The sequence below is a fragment of the Pseudopipra pipra genome, chromosome 3 (assembly GCF_036250125.1).
Source record: "Pseudopipra pipra isolate bDixPip1 chromosome 3, bDixPip1.hap1, whole genome shotgun sequence".
Classification (NCBI taxonomy): domain Eukaryota; kingdom Metazoa; phylum Chordata; class Aves; order Passeriformes; family Pipridae; genus Pseudopipra; species Pseudopipra pipra.
The window spans coordinates 48,409,630-48,432,685 of NC_087551.1; the positions used below are offsets into that span (position 1 = coordinate 48,409,630).

Here is a 23,056-nt window from a genome sequence, read left to right on the forward strand (position 1 = left end):
TTCATTCTATGGAAGTCTATCATGCTGTTCCTGTGTCCAGTACAACTTGCCTAGATACCATCCACCTTGCCATTCACAGAGGCAGCAATTGGTCATGACTGGGCTGTGAAATCCATTGCTTCCTGGCTGTGTATTCCCGAATGATTCTTCACTCACCGTCAGCTAAACGAAAAGCTTTTCTTTTTCTTCTTAGATCTGTAACACATCAATAACATGCTAGCCTTGGGAAGGTCTACCACAAGGCATTTGATCTAGCCACAAAACCACCTGAAAGGTTTCCACTTGTGCAGCATGCCTTTGGAGGAAGGTAATCCACATGGTACAGGAACACTCGGTGCAGTTTGGGCAGGCTCCCCATCGCTTTATGGATGTTATATTGCTTGTTGAAAAGCACTGGCATCATGAATAAGGTGATCCATCAACATGGCTATGGAATATTTATGTTCATGCAATTCTAGGATGGAATTGTTGTATTTCATCAAAACTTGGTGGGTTTTAGAAAACAACACCTTTTCTCTGAATGACTAATTTGAAAAGGATCTCCAAAAAGCAATGGAAATGTTCTCGTTTTCCAATGCCTCTCTTTATGAAGGTCTATTTATTCTTTACCTCACTCTTCTAACGCATCTAAGGCTTTTATTCTGGGAAAAAAACCCCTTTTTATTACCCCCCAGGTACTTCTCTCTTCACACCTAATATACAGCTTAGTCATTTTCTGCTCAGAGAGTAGTGCTGAGGCAAAAACAAGGCATGTACTTTTTGACAATATGAACTTGCCCCTAGAATCTGCTGTTACTTGTCCTATATCCAAATCTGAGCATCTGCTATGTATCTTCCTTGCCTGACTCCTGATTGTCATAAAGATGCCCTTGTCTCTGCTTTATCAGGTTGCAAAGTGCTCCCTATAGTGCAGAAGTTAACTAATCCTAATCTATGGGCATGCAAATGTGCAGAAGAGACACCTCATTCCTGTCTGATAGCAGGAGTTAGAATACTCACCTTTACCAAAGTATAGGAATAGAATTAGGTAATACTTCTCATTAGGACTGCTGATGTGACAGGATCCTTGTCATGTTATACACATGGGCTGTGCTCTTGCATTCAAAGCTGTGACAGCAGGCAGAGAAATCCAGTGGCTTACCTGATAATGAACCAAGCTTTCAGCTCCCGGAAATCAGTATTGTTCCACTGGCTCCAGCTAAGTATGCTTGTTTACATCTATCAGGTAGATGTAATTTTGAACTTGTTAATTTGTTGGTTACTAGCTTAATAAAACATGCTGGCACCTGCCATTATCTCTAGAGTCAACAGAAGTCCCAGGGCTATTTCCTGTACATCCAATCTGGCATTTAATACAGCTATAACTAGATTTGCAGCTCTGTAAGAACTCATGTACAGATAATGAACCTTCAGAGAGCTATACATGGGTGCCAAGTTGTGGTTCACAAGGAATTCAGGGGCATTACACCCAGGGCTGGCTTCACATGCCTTTCAGGCATAATTGGAGAAGAATGTTAAATCCTTTCCTAAATAAGCAAGAGAGAGGGCCCTGGCACAGGGCATCCTCTGACTCCACAGCAATTAGATCTGTATAGCTTTCAGCACTCCATCCCTTTCTAACAGTCTTCTTCCTTGCTAATGAAAGAGAGAAAAGGAAAGCAAAAACACCTGTGGGGCTCGATACTTACAGCACTGTTATCCCCTGTAAATCCAAGTGTCTCTGCAGGCTTCAACAGAGAATTAAGGTGGATTTTACCAGCTGTGGAGACATTTGGCTTTTGAATTCTTTTCATCAGTCTATTCCTCATGTAACCAAGAAGGATCTCTTTACATCAGCACCATTTAGTTATGAAGCTGTTCTGTAACATGAGTAGCTTTTGTGAGAGGCTACAAGAAAATGTGAAAATGTGAAAAGTAAGAACTGGAGTGTTTGATGGACCTTACTCAAGCTGGAAGTACCACAGCTGGAATCTCAGTTTCTCTGGTTAATCAATATAGTGGAAGAATTTCCTATCATCAACCTTTGGTGTCTCCCTTCACTCACCTTGGCAATTGATAAATCATGTACTGTCAGAATGACTTACTGATTCATGAGGTTAAAAGGAAAAAAGTTATTTGTCCAGGACCATGAATCATTACTTTCATTGAATCAATGTGAGCTAGATTACATTAGACCTGATTCTAGCTTAGAAGAGGCTCATTTGTACTGCACATGCAGAAAAGCATACATGAGTTTTATGTGTCTGAGAACTGGTCCTGGGATACAGAACTGAACTGGTAGCAATTTGCTCTATTTTCAGCTAAAAGTTTCACAAATGTCAATTATTATAGATTGACACTTCTATAACACCATACTTGAAATTAGTACGGATGTTATGGGTACAAACTGTTTTGAATAGATGGGTAAACTCCAGACAAACAGGGGCCTATATGTCACCTGTACATAAGGCACCTGTTGAAACTGCTCTTTCCGAAAATTGATATTCCCCAGAACTCCCGGATGCCCTGAGATGTTGGTAGGTGGTGGCAAAGAGAAATCTACATGTCCACATAATTGCTAATTTCTTGGTCTTTGGAAAGAACTCAGCCAGTCTGTTCCATTACTCTCCTGGCTTCCAGTGTCATTAGAAGCATCAGGCACCAGAGCAGAGAGATGATGGGTCTCCCACATGCAGACAGTCCCTCTGCTCTGTGTATTGGCCTTGAAATACTACACATCCTCAAGGTATTTTAACATACATGAGACTCCAATTTGTTTATATATTACTTTTCACTACACATTTATGAGCACTGAAAGTAATTATGCCTTTCCTCTTTCTAGAGAATGAGGAAACTGGAAGCAGAATGTGGCTCATTCAAAATAATCACTCAAGACCTTGGTCAGGATTAGAAGTCTTTAAGGAAAAAACCCAAGGGCTCTTCAGGACAAAAAAAAAAAAAAAAAAGAGAGGCTTACTGTCTCCAGATGTATTGTGCACTTACATTGCCCTAACTCCTTTAAAAAAATTATTGGCATCTGTGCAAATGAGTTCTGCCTTTATCTATGTAAATTGAGCATTTCCTTCCACTGGCAAATGACAAATTTTCATTAAATGTGTATCTTATATAAGAGATAGCACAAAGTAAAAAAGTTATTACGTTATTTTCTTGGCTTTGTATGTAATGCTGCTTGGGATTCATGGGAGGGTAAAATGACGAGACGGAAAAAATCTATTAATTTTTTGGGGGAAAATCAGTTCTCTCTGTCTAATCATTTTCATTATCAATCTGCACTGTTCATCTTATTTCAGAAGTGATTGAAATGAGCATAATAATCCAAAATAAGTGTCTTTTGTACGTATGATGACATGATAATCTTTTCATATGACTCATCTGGTTTTGTTTCTCATAACACCATGCAAATGGGTGACCTTGGTAGGATCTAGCAACACAATATGCTCAAGCGCTTCAGGATCCTTGTTTGTCAGTGGTGAATTTTTTTTAGTCACCTATTTGTGTAGCTTAATTAGCAAGCTGTCTCTGAGAGTTTTCAACCTTCTTTAACCTCTTCTAATCTAGGTGGCAAAATTTATAGAAATAATAGTTTTCTCTCACCCTCCATTCCTTTCTTAGAGGATTAATATTTTAACAATATTGCTACCTTGCCTTCTACTCAGCTACTGAAATTTTAACTGAAGTGTCTCCCAAAGCAGAGGAGACTTGACTGTCATCTATTTGGTATTTCAAATCCTCCTCACAAATTATAGGGAAGATACCAGATGTTTCTAGATGAGCATTTTGCTCATTTTTGATCAACAGACACATCAATCAATGCACCCAATAGCTTTGCCTGTGCTGCAACAACAGCAGATTAATTTGTAATTCTTGTTCCATGCCATACAAAGCAGTCTGTATCTGTGATTACCCGTGACATCACATTAACACTCAGCTTTATTTTCAGCTCTGCTTGCATTAACAACCTTGAAGGCCCATTTGCTCTCTGTGGTCCAGTGGCAAAGAGAAAACCAACTGCCCACACACTGGGGATGCTGTAGCTGGGCTCACCAAGCAGAAGCTCAGAAAAGAAGAGAAAACCTACTCATAATTCAGTGCCTTCATGTAGTTTTAGGGGACCAACGATACCCAACCATAAATTTCTCTCCAGCATTAAGGTCTAAGGGAAAAATGCCAGCAAAGTTCTCCACATGGAAGAACGCTGTAGTGCAGTCTTGGATTTTTCAAGGGGAAAGAGCCTTTCTGTCAGATATATTTTTAGCTAACTGTTAACCATAAAACCTCTAGCATTTACCTATCGCTCAATTTTTTCCTGACGCAACAGCATAGAAAATAAGGAGGGAGGAAGCTTCCTGTGTCTCTGCAACTGTCTCCATCATGACAGATTTGGTCTTGGTCATGCAGGGGTTGACACAATACATGAGAAATTTTTGAGCCTTATAACTGATGACAGCTCAGGAAAGCAACATTGCTCTTTCAGCTACATCTTTGCACCAACAGAAAAGTAACTTCTATCTTTTAAAATTTCCAGATTCAAATTGTCTTTAATTTCTGTGGTGAAAGGGTGAAGAAAATGCTTGTCCAAGATGTTCAAAAATCTCTAAAACTTCCCACCTCAGAGAGACTTGAACAACCTCTGTAACCACTTGTGTGGCTTATTTATGTGTATTATTAGTGTGTATCACGCATTGTAACACCAAAGTTTTGTCAGTTTTTTTTCAGTTAGAATGATGGGGAAGGTGTTTTGTTTGGGTTTGTTTTTTTTATTTTCCCCCAGGAATAGTCAAATTTATCGGAGTTGAAGCCAACATCCAAAAAACGGGCTAAATTTGACCCGTACCCTGTAGCACGGTGAAAAGAGCACAGCTTCTCATCCCACACTAAGCAGCAGTAATTTGAATTACATTCGTAGAAGTTCTTTTTCCGTCCCATTTCATCATGCGCGGCTCAAGCCGGCAGGACAGGGCAGACAGCCAGGGGGACACGGGACGATGAGGGGACGCGGCTGGGGGGACGCGCCCCTTCCCCGCTCACGGCGGCGCCTGATCCTAGCTGTTCCCTCGCCCCCTCGGATTTCACTCTTTGCCGGCCCCGCGTCTCACCGCACCCCCAATCCCATCCCCAAGCCCTCGCAGCCCGGCGGTCGGAAAGCACCCGCTTCCCGGCGAGGAGGCGACGGCAAGAAAGGGCAGGGGACGTTCTCGGGGACGACGGCAAAGAAACGGGCCACCTCAGCCCACCCACGCTTCCCAGCACCCGCGGGCGCGGACTTTCCCCGCGCTGGGAACTGAGCGAGCCGAGCACGGCCCCGCGAGGCCGGGCAGGAGGAGGGAGGGGGCGGCGCAGGGGCGGCACAGGGGCAGCGCGCCCGCCCCGCCACACGGCCCGGACCGACGGACCGACGGGGCGGGGCCCGCCATGCAAATCACCCCTCCGGCAGCCAATGGGCGGGCGAGCCGGGCGGCGGGGGCGGGGCGCTCCGGGGGATGAGCGCTCGGCCCGACGGCGCGGGCGCGGCGGCCGCATCGGCCTCGCGTGGGAGCGGCGCGCGCGGAGAGACGCGTGACGGAAGCGGCCGGTCCTGCCCGGCGGTGAGTACCTGCCGGGGCGGGGGGGGGCGAGACAGCGCTCTTCTGTCTCGGAGGGGGCCGGACCCACTTTGGCTTCTTCAGCCCGGGCACCTCGCCGTCGGCGGCGGGGAGCCGCTGTGGGCTCCCGGGACGGGAGCACAGCCGTATCCTCGAGCTCTGCTCATCATCAGCTGGGGTTCCCGGACGCCGACCCGCCCGGAGCTGCTACCGGACGGAGGGCAGTGCTGGGCCGTGCCGGAGCCCGGGATCCGGCGGGGGCGGTCAGGCTACTCCTTCACCTGCTGTCGGGGCGAGCTCCGGTGCTCGGCAGCCAGCCCAGCCGGCGGGGCGGGGGGCCGCGGGGCGAGCGGAGCGCTTTGCACCTCGGTTTTGCATAAGAATAGACGAAACTGCCCCGTTTTGGTCGAGAGGGGAAGTCTGAAGCCCGAAGGCAGAAGGGACGGCAGGAGGTGCGGACCGGGGCTTTTGGGTCCAGTGGTGCCTTATGCTAACTCTGTTCCTCATAGAGGGCAAAAGGGATGGCTGGGTTTTCACAAGATGAGGGAAAACTAGAGGCGCTTTCCAATATGAGTCTTCTCATCCAGTCCCAACGGTGTCTGCATTTCCAGCTGCCTTGTTTGTCCATCTTAACAGGAATTAAGATTTCGTTCATAGTGCTCATACGTGGTTATGAATAACTCCAGAGCAGGTTTTATAGAATATTTGGTCTATAGGCAAAATATAATAGTTTTTTCTTCTTTCTCGGGCATCATCATGGCCAGATCTGGAATTGTGTGCAAAAGTTAGAGTTCTTTGATTGCTTCCTATGAACCAATATTCATTTCCTTTCCTACCAAGAAGAATTAGCACTCGTGTATGTCTGAGATAACTACATGTCACTGTGATACCAAGAAAGGAAATGACTAGAGTAACAACTCTGGCCTGAAACGGACGTTTGCACTTCTTGTTCCTGTTCTTTAGATGGTATTTTAGGAGCCGTTTTTTAAGCTGTCAGGGATCAAAACAGCAACATATGACTGTTTAGGGGAATACAATTTGAAAGATGCTGCTTTCTTAACAGTCATGATACTCACTATTTAAATAGTGGTGAGACTACAAGATGAGCATAACTTTTTTTTAAAATTCAAAACAGACAAACAGGATAAAGATCAGCCTTCTTAAGAAAAGATGGCTCAGGTCCCCAACTCCTCTGTTGGACTTTTTTTCACCTTTTTTTTCACTGATTGCCTTGTATGACCACTGCTCTGAAATTCAGTCATATGGTATCTGGTGTTTTGGCTGAGACTAAAATTGCAAGTTAACTCTTGTTGTCAAAAGATATCTCCATGAAGAAACTAAGCATGGTACAGAAGACCTTTTGAGACATTAAAATGGGTAAAATGTGATAACAGTATCTTCTGGACACTGCAGATAAACCTTATGCCATGGAACACAAATGCATATTCTATCAGTCCTGGAGAATTTGGGTGCTGTGGGCTTAGGCTCCACATCTGACACTTTCCACTATACTATAACAGTAACCAAGATCTGCTCCAGAAGGAGAAATGGTAGTTGCCACTGCTGGGTGAAAAGAGTCACCCAAATTGCTCCCCAGCATGGGCAGCACTGTGCGAACACGTACACACGATGAGACTGGGAGCAAGGGCACTGAACAAATCATGGGAATGCGGGGTCATGGGGAGACTGTAAGACATTACCTAATCCATGTGGTGCATTGTAGGTGTGCACCTAAACCAGGCCTGAGAGGGACTTCTGTACCCTCTCTCTGTCCTTTAAGGAAAAGGATCCCACAGTGCTTCCACAGAGAAATGATCCAATTTTCATCTAGTCACAGCCAGTTCAACATAGGTCTCAGGTATGAAACAAACTGATTACTTAGTGTGTTTCCAATGTCAACACAGGGATCAAACTGATCATTTCTTTTTTCATAGAAAAGTCCTTTTGTGTATTGGAGTGCTGTGTCTCTCTCCCTAGTCTTCTGCATAAAATGAGCATAATTACTTCAACTCCTCTTCCTCCAGGGCTATATTTTCTAAACCATTTGGAGACAATGCCAAATATGCTCCCTTTGACTTTCCTAGTGTGATAACTGGTGCAGGATATACTATTCCAGCTGGGGCTTTATCTATGCCAAGCAGAGTAAAACCAGTCCTTCCCATGCCATTTCTCATATAAGACATGGGGGTTTGTTTTTTTTTTTTTACAATGGCATTATATTGTGAGCTTGTTTTGTAGCTTGCAGTCTGCTATAACTCCACTAATGCTTCTGTGCTACAAAACTAGGTGTTCCCTACTTTCTGAGTGAATAATTTTATCTAAATGTACCAGGCTCGTCTCTATTGAATTTCCTTATAGATTTTTGTAAATTCTTCTCTTATTTGTCAAGATCACCTTAAATGCTCATAATTTCTCCTCCCCTCCACCGCCAAATGCTTGCTTCCTCTCCCTTCCAGTTCAGTGCCACCTGGAGACTGTACAAGCTTGCGTTTGGTTACATTTTCCAAGTTGCTAGTGGAAAATATGGATAACCTCTGAGTATAACAGAAACACATCATAATGCTGAAATATTCAAAACCAATTCTGATGATGAAAAGACAACTGCTGTGTTAAGTATGAAGGTGCTGGACCAGATACAGTGTCTACTATCTCTTATCTGGCCCATCAATTTTCTTTTACTCTGGTCATCTCTCTAGGCAGGGAGGGCAAAGCATGGTGCAGAAACTACTGAGGCAATGTTAATTTGATCCAACAAACTCATCTCAACACCAAATGCGGGGTTACCGCTTTTTGCAGTTTTGCAGAGAGGCCATTTTTTGTTACATCTGCATTTTGGGTTGCTCCCCAAGATGTGGCCCCCACGTGAGCCATCTCTGGTGAGGAACATCATTCCCAAGGAGCAGCAGCACCACTCCTGCCTAGGACTAGCTCCTGGGAACCCCCTCTTGGGGACCGGGGAGGCTCCATATGAGAGGAGCAACGCAGTTCAGTTTCAATATCTTCTTTGATAGATTTTACTGATTGTGTCGAGTGTCTGGATATCTTATCTAGCCTATCACACAGTGTTAGGCACTTCTCATCTAGACCATATTTATGTAGTTTATCAGAGAGAGAATGATGTCACATATCTTGACTTCAAAAGGCTTATCACGTGTGCAGCTTTTGCTCTGTCTGCTATGACAGCTAACCTGCCAAGATTATTTTTGACAAACTCATGTTCACAAAAGACAAGAAATTACTGCACACTCCAGCCTTTCCTGCTATGCCTTTTCTCTGTTCTGTGTTTGTGGTAGTGACGACTCACTTGTTTTTGAAAGCAAGAATAAGGTTTGCTTGAGCTTCGGATATGTCCAATCAGGAACAGATTCTCTAAGTACCACTGGCTAGCGTGTCCCTAATTACACCTATATCTTGTCTCAACTTCACTGGTACTTTGAATGGGCCTGTAAAAACTTATGGACTGCTAAGTAGTGTAACTTCCATAAAGCCTGCCAGCACCTGACACATCCTGGGGCTGAGGGTGTGGGTATGCATGTGTGGCTGTGAGGGTTATTTCCTGGCTTAAACTATTTTGGTGCAGGTACAGTTGTGTAGATTTTGCAGTAGGATCCCAAACTGAGCCTCATGTGTACTGGTCCACACGAACAAATACCAAGAAAACACCCTGTATTTAACCTTAAAGGGATTTTTTTAAATTAAAGAGTAATTGATCTCAGATTATAATGCTTTATTACAAGCTTTAAATATATGTGTTTTTTAAAAAATAATGCTATGTGCTAATTTAAAAGTGTTGGTAGAACGTGTTGCTTCTGACTGATGATCACATGCAGCCTTGTATTTCTACTCACATGCCAACATAATGTCTTAGTCACTTATAAATACCACTGTGTGGTAGCAATAGTAGTTATATAAATGTGGTATGTACGTAGCTATTTCACTGAGCCAATGTGTTTCAGGGAAGCCGAAGTGATTAATTAGATAATGTATATACTCACGGCACTGTAGTGCCAGCACTGCCTATGAGTGGTTGTCTAATTTCCTTGAGCAGTGACTCGTAATGATGGTGAGCTGTAGTCATTGCCAAGAAATGCATGGATGGCTGTCTCACCATTTAGGTGAGTGGTATGCTTCTGTCTTAACTATTTGCCGAGCCTGTGGACATACAGTTCATGCCCCCTTGTCTCCATCCAGGACAATTTTACCTGAAGACCTTAGTGTGGCTTGTGGTAGGAAGGGCACACTGCAGTAGTCAGCCTATGGCATGTACTGGAAAGCACTGAATAGACAGCCATGGTGGGATTGTTTTCCCTCTCTTGGGTAAAATACAATCCCACACATGTTCATCTACTCTTTGTAATGTTGCTGTGGTTTTAGCAAGCTGTGCACATTAAAGCCAATTGGAGTCAGCTCATGGGTCTCGAGGATTCCAAGGATTCAGCAAGTTTTCAATATCTGCAGTGGATAACTATCTATCCTGTTTCTGGGATCCTCAAGAAAATTAAGTGGCCAAATTTGGATGTGCATTACCTTTCTGCTTTGAACTTCCATTTATATACAGAAGCATGAGGACTTCTGAAGAGAGTTCTTGACTTTGGGAGAGGCTTCAAACAATGCATATGAAGACTTTACAATTTTCAATGGGCCATGTAGTGAAGGTGGAGACACTTTTTTTGTCTACCACCCTGATACAGCTGCCCCACCCCAACCAACACCAAATCTAGTTACAATTGCTCATTTATATGACTTGTGAGAAAAATGTCAAGAGGAGATACTGAGAATCCATTTTATCATCTATCCAGCATTGAAAATTCGTCAGTGGGGATCCACAGCTCTCCAGTGAAAATTTAGACAACCTAGTAATTAGTAGCAGTCAACCTATGTACAACAAGCTGTCCTCTCCAATGCAGGAATAATGTTTACTATCACGGCTACTGAGCAGTATCAAGTTAAAACTTCAGATTTTTTTTGTCAATCTCATCATTAATATGTGAAAAATGCAATACATATTATAGTACATGTGATGCATGCCATCAACTTTCCCTAGTTTTGATACTAATGTCTGTGAAACCTTATAACCAATCAACAGAAAACACCAAGATGGTTAACCTTATTGAATACATCTGGGAAGTATGAGATGCACCCTAGATCCTAGAGTTTATAATATGCTGTCATACAAAAGTTGAGAGTTCCTTTATGTTGAAGAGATTGAATGCTGGTAAAGAAACTGAGATAAGTCAAAGAAGCGCCTCCAAAGCTATCAGTATTCAAACAATTATTGCCTCATTACTTTGAGTTAGAAGCAACAAACTATCTGAAGTTTAATTTTTGCCCCCTAAGCCTTTCCTAGCCTTTATGTTAGGAAAGGTACCACTTGAGACTTGGAGATTCTGCCAACTGTGAAATAGCCTGCAAAGAATGGAGCCATCCCTACTTCTCTGAATATATCAGCTTGTAATAAAAAAATGTATCCTGATACAAACAGAGAAGTTGACACTTTGTGCAAGCTTTTGGGAAAAAATAATGTCCTGAAACATTTGCAACTGCATACATTTCTCACTGGGGTGATGGCAAGTATAAAGGAGGTGTTCTGCTGTATGTAGGCTTTGACAACCATGTGAGCTGGGCAGTGTCTAATAGTCTTCAGATACACTTGCATCTTCTTGCTGGATTTCTGTAGCTTTATAACTGCTGTTCAGTGTTAACCAATGGATGTTCAGTCCTGGATACATTTTGTCTGTTTTTAAACATTGCCCAATCCAAGAAACTCCAGAGAGGCTAACTTCCCTTCAGTAAGGCCATAAAAAATTTTGAAATGCTGATCTCTGTCATAGTTGCTAATACACAGATGTGATCTTGAAACAACTCCAGAAGGCAAACTGTCCTAATCATTAGATTGTGATTTTTGGTGTTTCTTCAAGTTCTTTTAGAGGAGAAGTGAGAAAAAAAAGAGCGATTTAAAAAATTCAAGCCTGCTGTGCCACTAGTGATGGACATGATTGGGGAGACAGGGAATTTGGTCTGAAAAGATGACTAGCACTCTGCTATAAGTCAGTTAGAAGCTCTTCTGGAAAGAGGAAAACCTATTGTAAAAAAATAGTCTGTTTTCAAAGTTAATTAATATTGTCAGATCTATTATTGGACAACAGGCAAAAACATTAAATCTGGTCAAAGACAGTTGTTTCCAAAACAGAAAGTTACTTGAAAATTGTTATTAAATCTGAGACTCCAACTCTTAAATTAAAGGCTTCAGCTGCATTTAACACTTTTTTTACCTATACATGGCTTGCATTTTAGTGCAACAGCAACGCACTATTTGTATTGTAATTGACTTGGCAAATCCATCTTGAGTTGATTGCCATCAATACCACATCCACTACAAGCCATATGGGAAGTCTCTGAAATGTGCTGACACACACTTAGCTATGAAGTAATTTTGCCTAGGAGCAGGTTATTTCCTAATTGTTCACCACTTGTTTTTTGGCTCACATCTATTGTGTGTCATGCGATCAAAATCACATGCCATTCAGAGACAGGATGAGCCACATGGGTTTGTAGTAGGACTTTTACCTTCTGAGGGAGAGAAGAACTACTGAGAGAAATTGTTTTTGACTGGCTTGTTTTGAAATATCTGTTGTTCCTCAAATAGACCACTTCAACTGAAGTAAAATCTTCATCTTGTAAGGAGGCCCTACTTGAGGCTGAAAATATTACCGACCAGACTTTTGGTAACCCACAAGCTGGTATTAACTAGCACAGCTGCCTTTTATGAATGCTGAAAGAAGAAACAACGTACACTGCCTTCCTTCCCAGCTGCTGGCAATGGAATATTGATGCTGTGCTGAAACTGCTTCTTTATTTCACTGTTTGTCCCCAAAAATGTGGATATACAAATGTTAAAGCTGACATAAATATAGGTGTGCAACTCATTTGTTTCTATAGAAATAACTTTTCATCCTTAAATTATTTCTATGTAGATAACAGGCTGCAGAACATTAGCATGGCAATGGAAATATGCTATGCAGCACTCCCTTTTGTATGTATATGGAGCAAACAGAAAGGGGATTTATACATATGCATTGTTTTTGATCTTCAGAGTGGATTTTCTTTCTTATCTGAAATCCCATGTCATACAGAGCTGTGTGGGGCTGCAGTCTTATTGCAACAGGACAATTTGTGTCTTTCTCATGCATCATGGGAAAGCCAATCATTGTGGTGATTAATACCAAGAAGTAGCACGCTAACATGAAGAGATGAGTACTGAACACATCCTCAGCTGACTGCACTTGCTGAGTATCTGGCTTCAAAGTTGTAACCTCTGCAGTCATCACCTGGCCTGCTTTTTATTTCCTCTGTGTATGTTTGGGTGTACATGCCATGATGGACTGCAGAAGGAACTTCATTTTTACAAGGACAGATTTACCTAGCCCAGAATTACAAACACGGAAGTATATGTTCCAGGTTGAACATGCACAGTAGTTTAAAATAAAATAAAACTGACATCTAATCTATTAAAATTCACACTCTCAAAATTAAGGTATCTATACACTTGCAGTTGTTACACTAGAGTAGTTCATGTCTTGATATTCTAATGTTTTAGATATATCTTATATAAACCTGCACAAGTAGTTGAGTGTATTTAATGTTCATATTCAAATTAGCAAACTTTTGATCTAAGGCAGAGACAGATTTAGAGTGGACCTTTGGACATTAATCCAGCCCACCTCAAAACACACATAGGTAGTTCAGGTTGCTGAGGGCCATGTCAAGTAGAGTTTTGAATATCTTCAAGGATATCTTTTGAATATCTTCAAGGATGCAGACTTTTCTGGGCACCTTTTCTATTGTTTCTGAAGGTTTGGGGGTTTTTTCCTTCATTTTCCCACCTCTCTGCTATCTGGCTGGCTTTTCCCTTGTTTTCACTTAAGGCCTGTTGCCTCTTGTGCTATTGTTGTACATTTCCATGAAGGGTCTAGACTTGCATTAAGCAGTTGGTGACAGCAACAAGATCTCCCTTGAGCTTCCTGTTTTTCAGGCTGAACATTCCCAAGTCTCTCAAGCCTCTTTTCATATGTTGGGTGCTCCAGCACCTCTGATCATCTCTGTGGCCTCCCCTGGGCTCACCACAGTGCGTCTATGATTACTGCACTGGGGAGCCCTGTGGCTTCTCAAGTGTTGGACAGGAGGGGTCCCTTCTCTTCCTCACTTTTGCTACTCCAGCCCAGACACATTGCTGGCTCATCTTCAAGTTCATGTCTACCAGCACACCAAGGTCCTTTGGAGAGCCACTTCCTAGCCAGGAAGCCCAACTTCTACTTCTGCACTGGGCCTTGTATGAAGGGAGAGACTGACTCTCATTTTACAGATTGAGTCCTGGTAATTGATACTATGTATCAATATATTGCTGTTCTAATTACAAACAATCCTATCAACATAAAAGTAGATGCAAACTTTGCCGAGTAACAACAGCATCTTATTAAAAAGGTCAACTTTTCTAAACATTGATCTGTTAAGCTGAAATGTTTCAAACTGCTGTTCCCCCTTACTCTCCCATGCTTATTTGTTTCAGATCTTTAGTGTCAGTTCTGTCCCTGACACTATTCAAGGAGTGCTTGGAAGTTTTTGTCCTCTCTTGGGAGGATCTGGTTCCCCTTTGTTTGAAATGAGAAGCTGAAATAGGAAAAGACCTCTGTGGTGTTGTTGCATTACAGCCTGCTGTTTTTCTTTATGCAAAAAATCCTAAAAGGTTGTTTCTCAAGGTAGCAGTTTCCAAATACCCCAAATAAATTTACTGTGTTCCTTGAGCAATTTTAAAGCCAAGTAAACCCAAATACCTGACTTTTAAGCTGCACCACACATTTTGTTTTTTATCTTTCAGATGCGGATTTTTCATCTTAATGTTGTGGCATGAGGTGAAAGTCTTGATTTTATTATTGCTGAGGAAGTAGGTGAGAAATCTTTCATTTTCTAAAGCTTTCTCTGTATGATTGAGTTGGATCTATGTGGCTTAAGTTTTAAATTCAAACAATTATCTTACATGTGTGCATTCCTGAATGAAAGCTCTTTTCTCAGGATATTAATGGACTTGCTTGATTTATATTGCTTGTGAAAGGACTGGTGTAAGTTGAAATTTACCTTTTTACTTCAATATGTGATCCTACTCAGGACACTTCTCAGTTCCAGTATATGCCCCCAATGAACTATACAAGCCCAAGAAACTTTGCCAGTGACAGAATCTTTCCCATCTCCTCCCTAACATCTTTAACACGTCTAACAGTCCCATGAAATAGATTATAAACTTGCAGTTTTAATTCACATTAGATTTAGACCTATTATACTGGGTATATACATGAGACTTTTCTTAACCTGAGAATAGCTGATCATCCTATGAAGGGATATGTTGTTCACAGTGGAAAGCATTTTTGTAAATGCTGTGAAGATACTTTAATTATTGGAAAACCAAAATTGAATCCTCTAAAGAGATCTAGAAATGTCCTGCTTGGTGCTCCTTAACTTGATTCTCTTTCTTACTGATTTAAATGAGGTTGGAATGTACAGCGCTTGTGACGAAAGATTTTTATCTTCCTGCTTGCTGAAACAGTGCAAGGTTCTTGTTGGAGCTTTCAGAATTTATTTTCTGCAAATACTGTTGGTCTAGATTTCAAGTAAACAATATAGGAGACTTATGTTTTATTACCATGTAACTGGTCTGCACAGATTACTCATTCTGTGGCTTTTTAATGAAATGTTTTTGTAGTTTAGTATTTCTGAGGCAAACACATTGAAAATGGATCCTGATCTGTAACAACAGTGTTACTTCATTCCTTCAGTAAGATTTTTCTATCATACAAAAAAAAAAGGGTTGGATAGATGGTTTTACTTATAAAATGCTGCTATTGCTGTGTTATTTTGTTAATGCCTATGGTCAATGATAGCATCTGGAGACACTAAACTTGCTTTTCCTTTTTTTCCACACCATTTTTTGAAACTTTTCTTTCCCAACTGTATTGGTAAATGCCATTTGTGTTTCTGAGAGGCTTCCTACTATTCTCCCAGGAAAAGAAAGCTTAGAATGACAGAGGAACTGTGACATTTTGGGCAATTGATATAATAAAGGGTCAAGAGCTAGAGGAGATTTCTCTAGTGAGCAAATTACATTATTAACATGTCTACAGATACTGATAGCTGAAGGCTTCCTATCGAGAGTTTGGCTTTTTTTGTCCATGTGGAAGACTGCCATTTGGGAGGGAGGTTGGGTATTGTCTTATTCTTTGGGATTTGTCCTCAGGATTTATTGTCTTCTCTCTTGCAGTTTTTCAGTTTCTAAGCTTTGTACTTTCTAGAAAAGAGTTGCAGCAGCAGATTTTTGTGTCTGATATTCATTACTGTATGAAATACTGTGAACAAATTTAAAATCTGATATTTTTAGTTATCTTTGATGTAGTTATGTTTGTTATCTATGATATAGTTATTACTATGATGTAGTTATTAGTTATGAACTTTCGATTCTTGTAAACCAATATTTCAATTACTTTAAACTTCATTCCTTCTGTTCCTCTGTTTTACAGGCAGGATGAAAGACCGTCTAAGTGAGCTGCATGAAATTGCCAGGTTACACAACCAACAGTTTTCTGATAGTGAGGATGATGAAAATTCACCCCACGATATTCTCCTTTATGAGACTGATTATGCCTTGGAAATTCTTCATAAGGACATACAGAACATTCGGACAGAAAATGACCACCTAAAAGCGGATGTCAACCGGCTCAGAAAGCAAAACACCCGCTTCCTTACTTCCATGCGCCGTCTTAGCAGCATCAAACGAGATACTAATTGCATTGCCAGAGACATTAAGGCCCGCGGAGAAAACATCCACAGGAAACTGCAGGTGATGAGAGATTTCTGTGAAGATGCAATAACAAAATATGGAGCTATGTCTGTCATTGCCAGGGTAGCGAAAAACCACTATGTTGACCTCATGCACACATTTCAGGATGCTATGTTTGATTACAATGCAACAGAGATGAACCAACGGGAGAACTGCAAGATCCGAATTCAGCGGCAGCTTGAGATCATGGGCAAAGATGTTTCTGGCAATCAGATTGAGGAGATGATTGAGCAAGGCAAATGGGATGTCTTCTCCGAGAATCTCTTGTCGGATGTTAAGGGGGCTCGCTCAGCCTTGAATGAGATAGAGACACGACATAAGGAGCTGGTCAAGTTAGAAGGTCGCATTAAGGAAGTTCACGAGCTCTTTCTGCAGGTGGCCCTGCTAGTGGAGGAACAGGCAGACACTTTTGATGTTATTGAGATAAATATGCAAAATGTTGAGGACTATGTAGGAGATGCTAAAGAGCAAGTGAAAAAAGCTTTGGAATACAGAAGGAAACATCCCCTCAGAACAATCCTCTGCTGCTGCATATCATGTTGCAGAAGGTGACTATCCCACTGGAACTATCAGACTGATATGAATGTCTTCAAAATCAGGTGTTTTTTCCAGTGACTTTTCTGTAATGACAACCCCTAGAAACAGGGGAGCTATTTTGCAGTTGGTTTTGTTCGTTGCCTTTTTTCTAAATGTGCTGAAGGCTGTTCTATTTAAGAACTCCTAGAAATGTTGTTAAAATTATATTTAATCTAATTTTAATTGAAATATACTCTATTGCTGTAACTAGAGGTGCAAGATTTCTGCAGTGATACTTGTTTCAGATAGGCAAGAAAGAGGAATGAACAGCCTAGGGAAGATGAATAGTTTCAAGAAGTAACTTTATTCTTATTTGTCAAAGTGAGGCTGCAGGCAGCGAAGCCTTACCACCTGGGGCAACACAGTACACAACAGAATCAGGAGTTTTTAGTTTTAACTCGTTTGGAGCCTGCTTGATGCAGTTATTTGAACAGACTTTTGCTCTATTAATGTGACAAAATATCAAGCCTGTTAGCAGCAGCAGGACACAGAATTAGTTTCTCTTTCAACTTGATTTCCATCTGTCTTGAATCTCAACAGAAGTGACTGCACCTTAAATGATAATATGCACATTTTGTTCCATTGTGTGCAAGTGACTGCTTTTTTCCATTTTGAGTACCTACAACTCTGTCAAGGTGGCTAGAAGCACTGCAGCACGAGGCATCTCACTCACTTTTAACTTGAGCCACTGTCTGTACTCTCAGTTTCAAACCTGCCATGCTTTCATGCTTTTTTTCTGCATGCACTGCATGCATCTCTTCAGCCAGAAGAGATGCATGCAGTGGCCTTCTGCAGAAATACCCAGTTGTACTGCAGACAACATTTTTGGGGTTGAGAAAGTATTTTATGTCCTGGGACATACATACAAGCTGCTTTAGTGGAATGACTGCCTGTCAGTAGACTTTTATTTTTTTAGAAGCATTGACTGAATATGGGGGGGGGGGTTATATTTATTTTAAATAAGATGAAGGATTAAATTTTTTTAACATGCAATTTTCCTGGTGTACAAAAATTGTGACTTTTCTCCCACTGTTAGGAAATCTCCTGGGAAAGCAAGTACACCTGAAGAAGAAAGAAAACAGTCTCATGTCATTTTAGTGCTCTTTTCAAGCTTAAAAATAACCTCTCCTTTTGTGTAAGGGGAGTCTGCCCTTACATAAGGGCAAACCAGTAAGCTTGGATTATGACAAGGGAATAGAAAATGTGCAGCCCTGGCAAGCACTGAGCATTGTCAGTGAAACATATATTCATAAGGTCTCGTGAGTGATTATAGCTCCTGCTTCTGGAGGTTTTCCAACTATATTTCTAAGAGGCTTTCTGATACACTGTGATCTATTGCTATCCTTTGAAACAATGCAGGACATTTTTTCAAAAGTTAGTTACTTTTTTTAAACTGATTATCCTATTTGTATCTATTTTAATAAATATATTTCAACATTTCAAGTATTTTATATTTGGGAGTTTTCCTCAGATGTGTATAGATGTGCATCTTCCTGTACCAATCGCAATGAAACTTCCCCTTTCTGTTCTTTTGCACCCTAATTTCATATGTGAAAAAACACCCAAACATTTCTTACTATTTGTATTACTATGACAAAACAGCAAAATAAATTCAACTTCCAAGCTTTCATATCCTGGTGGGAAATACTTCTTAAACACATAGGCTTTTTTACACAAATAGAAACTAAGTGGATAACTCTTCTCAGAAACTGAATGTCTCTTTTGCTGTAGCACTTCCCTGTGATAACATGGAAGAGTGAGGAACACCAATCTTCTAAACTGTAAGGTATTTTGATATTCAGTGTGTCCTGATGATATCAGTGTTATGCTTGTCTGTGGACCTCTCCAACAACCCAATGTTCAAACTTGAAGTGAGAGAAAGGAGGGTGATGAGCTACCACCATTGCCAGTAGCTTTGGTGCTGCTCAAGAAGACAAAGTCGTTTACTCCGTAGGTACTCCCATTCAAGTCAGTGGACTTGTGTATTTGTAGAGAAATACCCTAAACCTCCGAGGGTGAGCATGTGGGGATAAATCAGTGAAGAATGAAATATGTATTTCCTTTGATCTGGATATTCCTAGCGTGTGCCAATGTTTTTGACAAAAAATATGTGCATGTTTTTCTTTGTGTTCATTCCTTTTTTTGCACATATATATTTACAAATGGAATAAAAGATTTAATAAGGGAAACTGAAAGTGCAGAGTGTTGTACATTGAATCGGCAGCTGTGAACAGTTTCTTGCATTGTCAAAGTTTACTTTAAAAGTTGATGGACTAAACTCTTGAGTTGGTGAAAGATTAAATAATACCCATAAAGGAAAAAAAAGTAAATTAGATGTGCTGCATTTTGAGATAGACATAAAAAGTTTTTTTCCAATAAAAGCCATAGAAAATGAGTTTCATGCATTGTAAGATGATTCTCTAATGCGAGAAAAAAAATCAAATTTATTCTGGCAGTTCTGAGAGATCTTGATGGTTTCATTAGTAGATACGCAAAACTTATATACAAATATTTAGTTCAATTTGAGGCACAGGGAAAGAGAGCAAAATGAGAAGGTAGAAGAAAGCATGAAGAAAAGGTAGTTGTAGACTTTCTCTCCTGACTTAAGGCTGTTGGTGCAAGGAAGAAACAGAATTATTGATATACCCACTGAAGTCCCTTTAAAACTATTTTTAAGATGCATTGTGAATTAGAGGCACTTAAAAAATGACTTCCAGTAACTGAAGAAATCATTCTCTTCCTTGAAAACATTGCTCAATACTGTGGGTTTTTCTCTATCTTTCAGTTGTGTAAGAACTCAAATTTTGCCAGCCCATGAACTTGCCTAATCACATTTAAACAGACTTTTGAAAAAACCTCATCACACTGTAGTTGAAAGGACTCATGCCACACAGGATGAGGGGAAGAAAATGATAAAAGTTGTTTGACAACGTTAGCATACTAATGAAAGAAGCTGCAGGACGGACGTCTCCGTGCTCCCTAAGGAAAGCTGCCTTTTCCTTCTGAAAGTCAGCACAACTCCAGTGTGTAGCATATTCTATGGGTTGGTGAGGTTTTTCTTCCCCTCTTCCCTCATATGGCAAACCCTAAAACTGAGTTTGAGGGATGAAGTAGTTAAAAGTGTGAGAGAGGATGGTTTACCTTTTAGGACTTTGATTTAGTTTCCTACTGAAGCCGAAGCTCTTCAATCCACACAACCACCCACCTATAATCTCAGCCCTTTCTGAGGAGTACAAAGGAGAATTGGCAACCAGGCACACTTTGCTCCTTCTAAAAATGTAAGACAGTGCTGCCCAAATATAAAAGAGAAAAAAAAATCCCTATTACAAAATAAATTGTTTAGTATACAAGGGTTCATGGATATGTGTGAGTCTCCATTTCATCTTACGGGAATTTTTTTTTTTTTTTTTTTGAATCACGGGTTTAGTTTTGGAGAAATGGCAGTGGAACAATTGCTTCCTCAAAGTGAAGGCCCCAGATTATGGACACACTTGTGCAGGTATCTCTGGCATGTGTCCTGGGAGAAACTTCTCCAAGTAAAGCGTAGCTCTTCACGTATAAAATATTAACAATTCACCTGTACGGTATGTTAGAGGCATTTTCCCTCACAAGCGTGCCTAGCATACTGGGGGGCTCTGAGCACTCACAGCCGAAGGGTTCAGGCACCACCCACACCTGCAAATTCGAGACCCAGACCCCTGACAGGAGGGTACGGACAACCAGGTTGTCCAACAACCGAGCAGGGGGTGTGCTCCTGTTCTGCCCATGCGGAAGCAGATGGTCTCCGCACGCCTCCTTGTCTGCTGGAGGCTGGCACAGTCCAGAGTCCTCGGCCTGCGCTGTACGGAATATGTTCCTTATACCTCAAGGGCAGGCTCACAGGTGGCAAAGTTTGGTGGGGTAAAGGATGTCCATTTTCCCCGCTGAAAAAACAGCACAGGGAGCGAGACTGGGACCCAGTGCCAGGGGGAAGGCCCGAGAAGGGACACCTTCCCATTCCCCATCTGACGCAGGGAAGAAGGGGGAGGTCTCAGGGCAGGCAGTAACTGGGGATACTGCGATAGGTGCTTCCGTAGCCCAGGCATTCAGTGGCGACCGGCAAAAAAAAAAAAAAAAAAAAAAAATCTTTCCCCGCAATACTTTTCTCCTAAATAAGCGTAACTGATACCTTTGGACTTTAGTGGTTTTGGTTCTCCTTCCTTCTACGAGCAAGGAAGATACATTCCAGGAAACATTTGTACGGGAGTAATGAAGTGCCGGTGCCTTACGGGCGCAACCTCTCTGCAGCCCTCTTACGCCGCCGAGGATCCACGCCGGCACCGCGGCCCTCCCTCCCCACTCTGAGGAGGTCCGAGCCCGCACTGCCCCTGCCCCGCAGTGCCCGCAGTCCTCGCACCTCGCCGCCCCGGCCCAGCGCCGCCCGCCCCGCTTTCCCCTCAGGGGCGGGCCCGTGCCAGCCCCGCGCACCTCCCCCGCCTCCCCCTTCCGCTCCGGGCCCGGCGCCCATCGGAACGAAGGCGGCGGGGGAGGGCCCGGCCCGGGCTATCGCGGCCCCGGGAGGGCTCAGGGCCGGAGCAGCGCTCCCCGCCGGGCCCTGCCCGCCCTCCTCCCGCTGCCGCCGGGAGAGGCCGCCCGCGCGCACCGCCCCGCGCGCTCCGCGCTGGGAATAAAGGCGGGGGGGGCGCGGAGGGGGAGGAGGTGCCCCCGAGGATCGAGGGGGGCCCAGGGGGCGGGCGGGAGCGCGGCCATGGATGTAGGAGCGCCCGGGAGCGTTCCCGGTATCTGCACCAGGATGGCCGAGTGGTTAAGGCGTTGGACTTAAGATCCAATGGACGCATGTCCGCGTGGGTTCGAACCCCACTCCTGGTAACTGACGCTTTTTTTTATCGGGAGCCAGACCCTTTACGTTCCCGGGCAGGGCGCGATGTCCCGGCAGAGGCGCGGCCGAAGGGAGCTGGGGGCCGCCGGGACGCGGCGGGAAGCGGCTGAGGGGCGGGGAGCGGCGCTGGAGCGGCGCCGGAGCGGGCGGGCGGCGGCACCCGGCAGCCCGTGCGGGTGTCCCGGCGCTGGGCGGCCGCAGGGGGCACTGCGAGCCGGGGGGAGCGCTGCGGGGCCGCTGGGGGCTCATGCAGCTACCGCACGTTCAGCTCTAAAGCCGTTTTAAATACAATTTTTTTTAAGAGTTTGTATGCATATATGTATAAGTATGTATACACACGCATATATGCATATGTGTATATATATACATGTACACACATATATACATATATATTATATATCTATACATATGTATTAAATACACATATATACCCATATATATGCATATGTGTGTGTATATATACATGTATACACACACACATATGTGTATACATATATATACACATATATGAATGTGTATACACATATATTTATTTTTGTATGTGTATTTTGCAAGCCACTCGGCCTGGGCCTCGGTGATGGAGCTTTAGGTGGCAGTGACAGGTGCCTCCAGCTTCGTCGCCCCCGAGTCATGACTTGTTGTTCTGCAGCATCATTTAGGTTATTTTTTGTGTAGATTTTTTTTTTCCCATTTCCGAGCCCTTTGAAGGTTCCATATCAACCTGTCAGCATGCTTTTACAACGTGAAAATGAGGCTGAATGCCACATGCACTGGGGTGCAGGCAGTCCACAGGTTTCGAGCCTGCTGAGGTGTCCTCGGCCGACCCCAGAAGGTGGCGGGAAGGAGAAGCCTGCTGCAGAAGTGCTGGCTGTGCCCTAAACTCTGCCATGGATTATGCTAAAGGTTAAGCAGATTGAGTGTGCAGTATTGTCAGACTCACCTCCTGGTTTTGTTTTCTTTGGCCGGACAGATGGAGCAGTTGTTGCATGTGTTGTGGTGTTTAATTTGCTGGAGCATGTCTTTGTTGTTTAGGGTTTGTGGTTTTGGTTTTTTTCTTTTTAACAGGGTAATATCATTGTGTTTAATAATACATCGAAAGTGAGGGAAGTACAAATCAAGCACAGACTGATACAT

The 23,056-nt window shown here is 42.7% G+C and overlaps 1 protein-coding gene and 1 non-coding gene across 2 annotated transcripts; both read left to right on the top strand.

Annotated features, from left to right (window-relative positions):
• The first annotated feature begins 11,872 nt into the window (after nt 1-11,872).
• On the top strand, nt 11,873-19,438 carry STX11 (syntaxin 11). Its single transcript, XM_064649031.1, has 3 exons — nt 11,873-14,527; nt 16,148-17,015; nt 18,080-19,438. Exons 2-3 carry the CDS (start codon nt 16,153-16,155, stop codon nt 18,180-18,182), a joined length of 966 nt encoding a protein of 321 aa, XP_064505101.1. The 5' UTR covers nt 11,873-14,527; nt 16,148-16,152; the 3' UTR covers nt 18,183-19,438.
• Nucleotides 19,439-21,829: 2,391 nt separating this feature from the next.
• TRNAL-UAA (transfer RNA leucine (anticodon UAA)) lies at nt 21,830-21,912 on the top strand. Its single transcript has one exon. It is a non-coding gene; the product is annotated as a tRNA-Leu (tRNA).
• The last annotated feature ends 1,144 nt before the right edge of the window (nt 21,913-23,056 follow it).

Coding starts and splice junctions, on each gene's coding strand:
- STX11 (XM_064649031.1), top strand. CDS start 16,153: ATGAAAGACCGTCTAAGTGAGCTGCATGAAATTGCCAGGTTACACAAC. Junction 17,016..18,079: donor TGCATATCATGTTGCAGAAG/GTGACTATCCCA, acceptor TCCCACTGTTAG/GAAATCTCCTGGGAAAGCAA.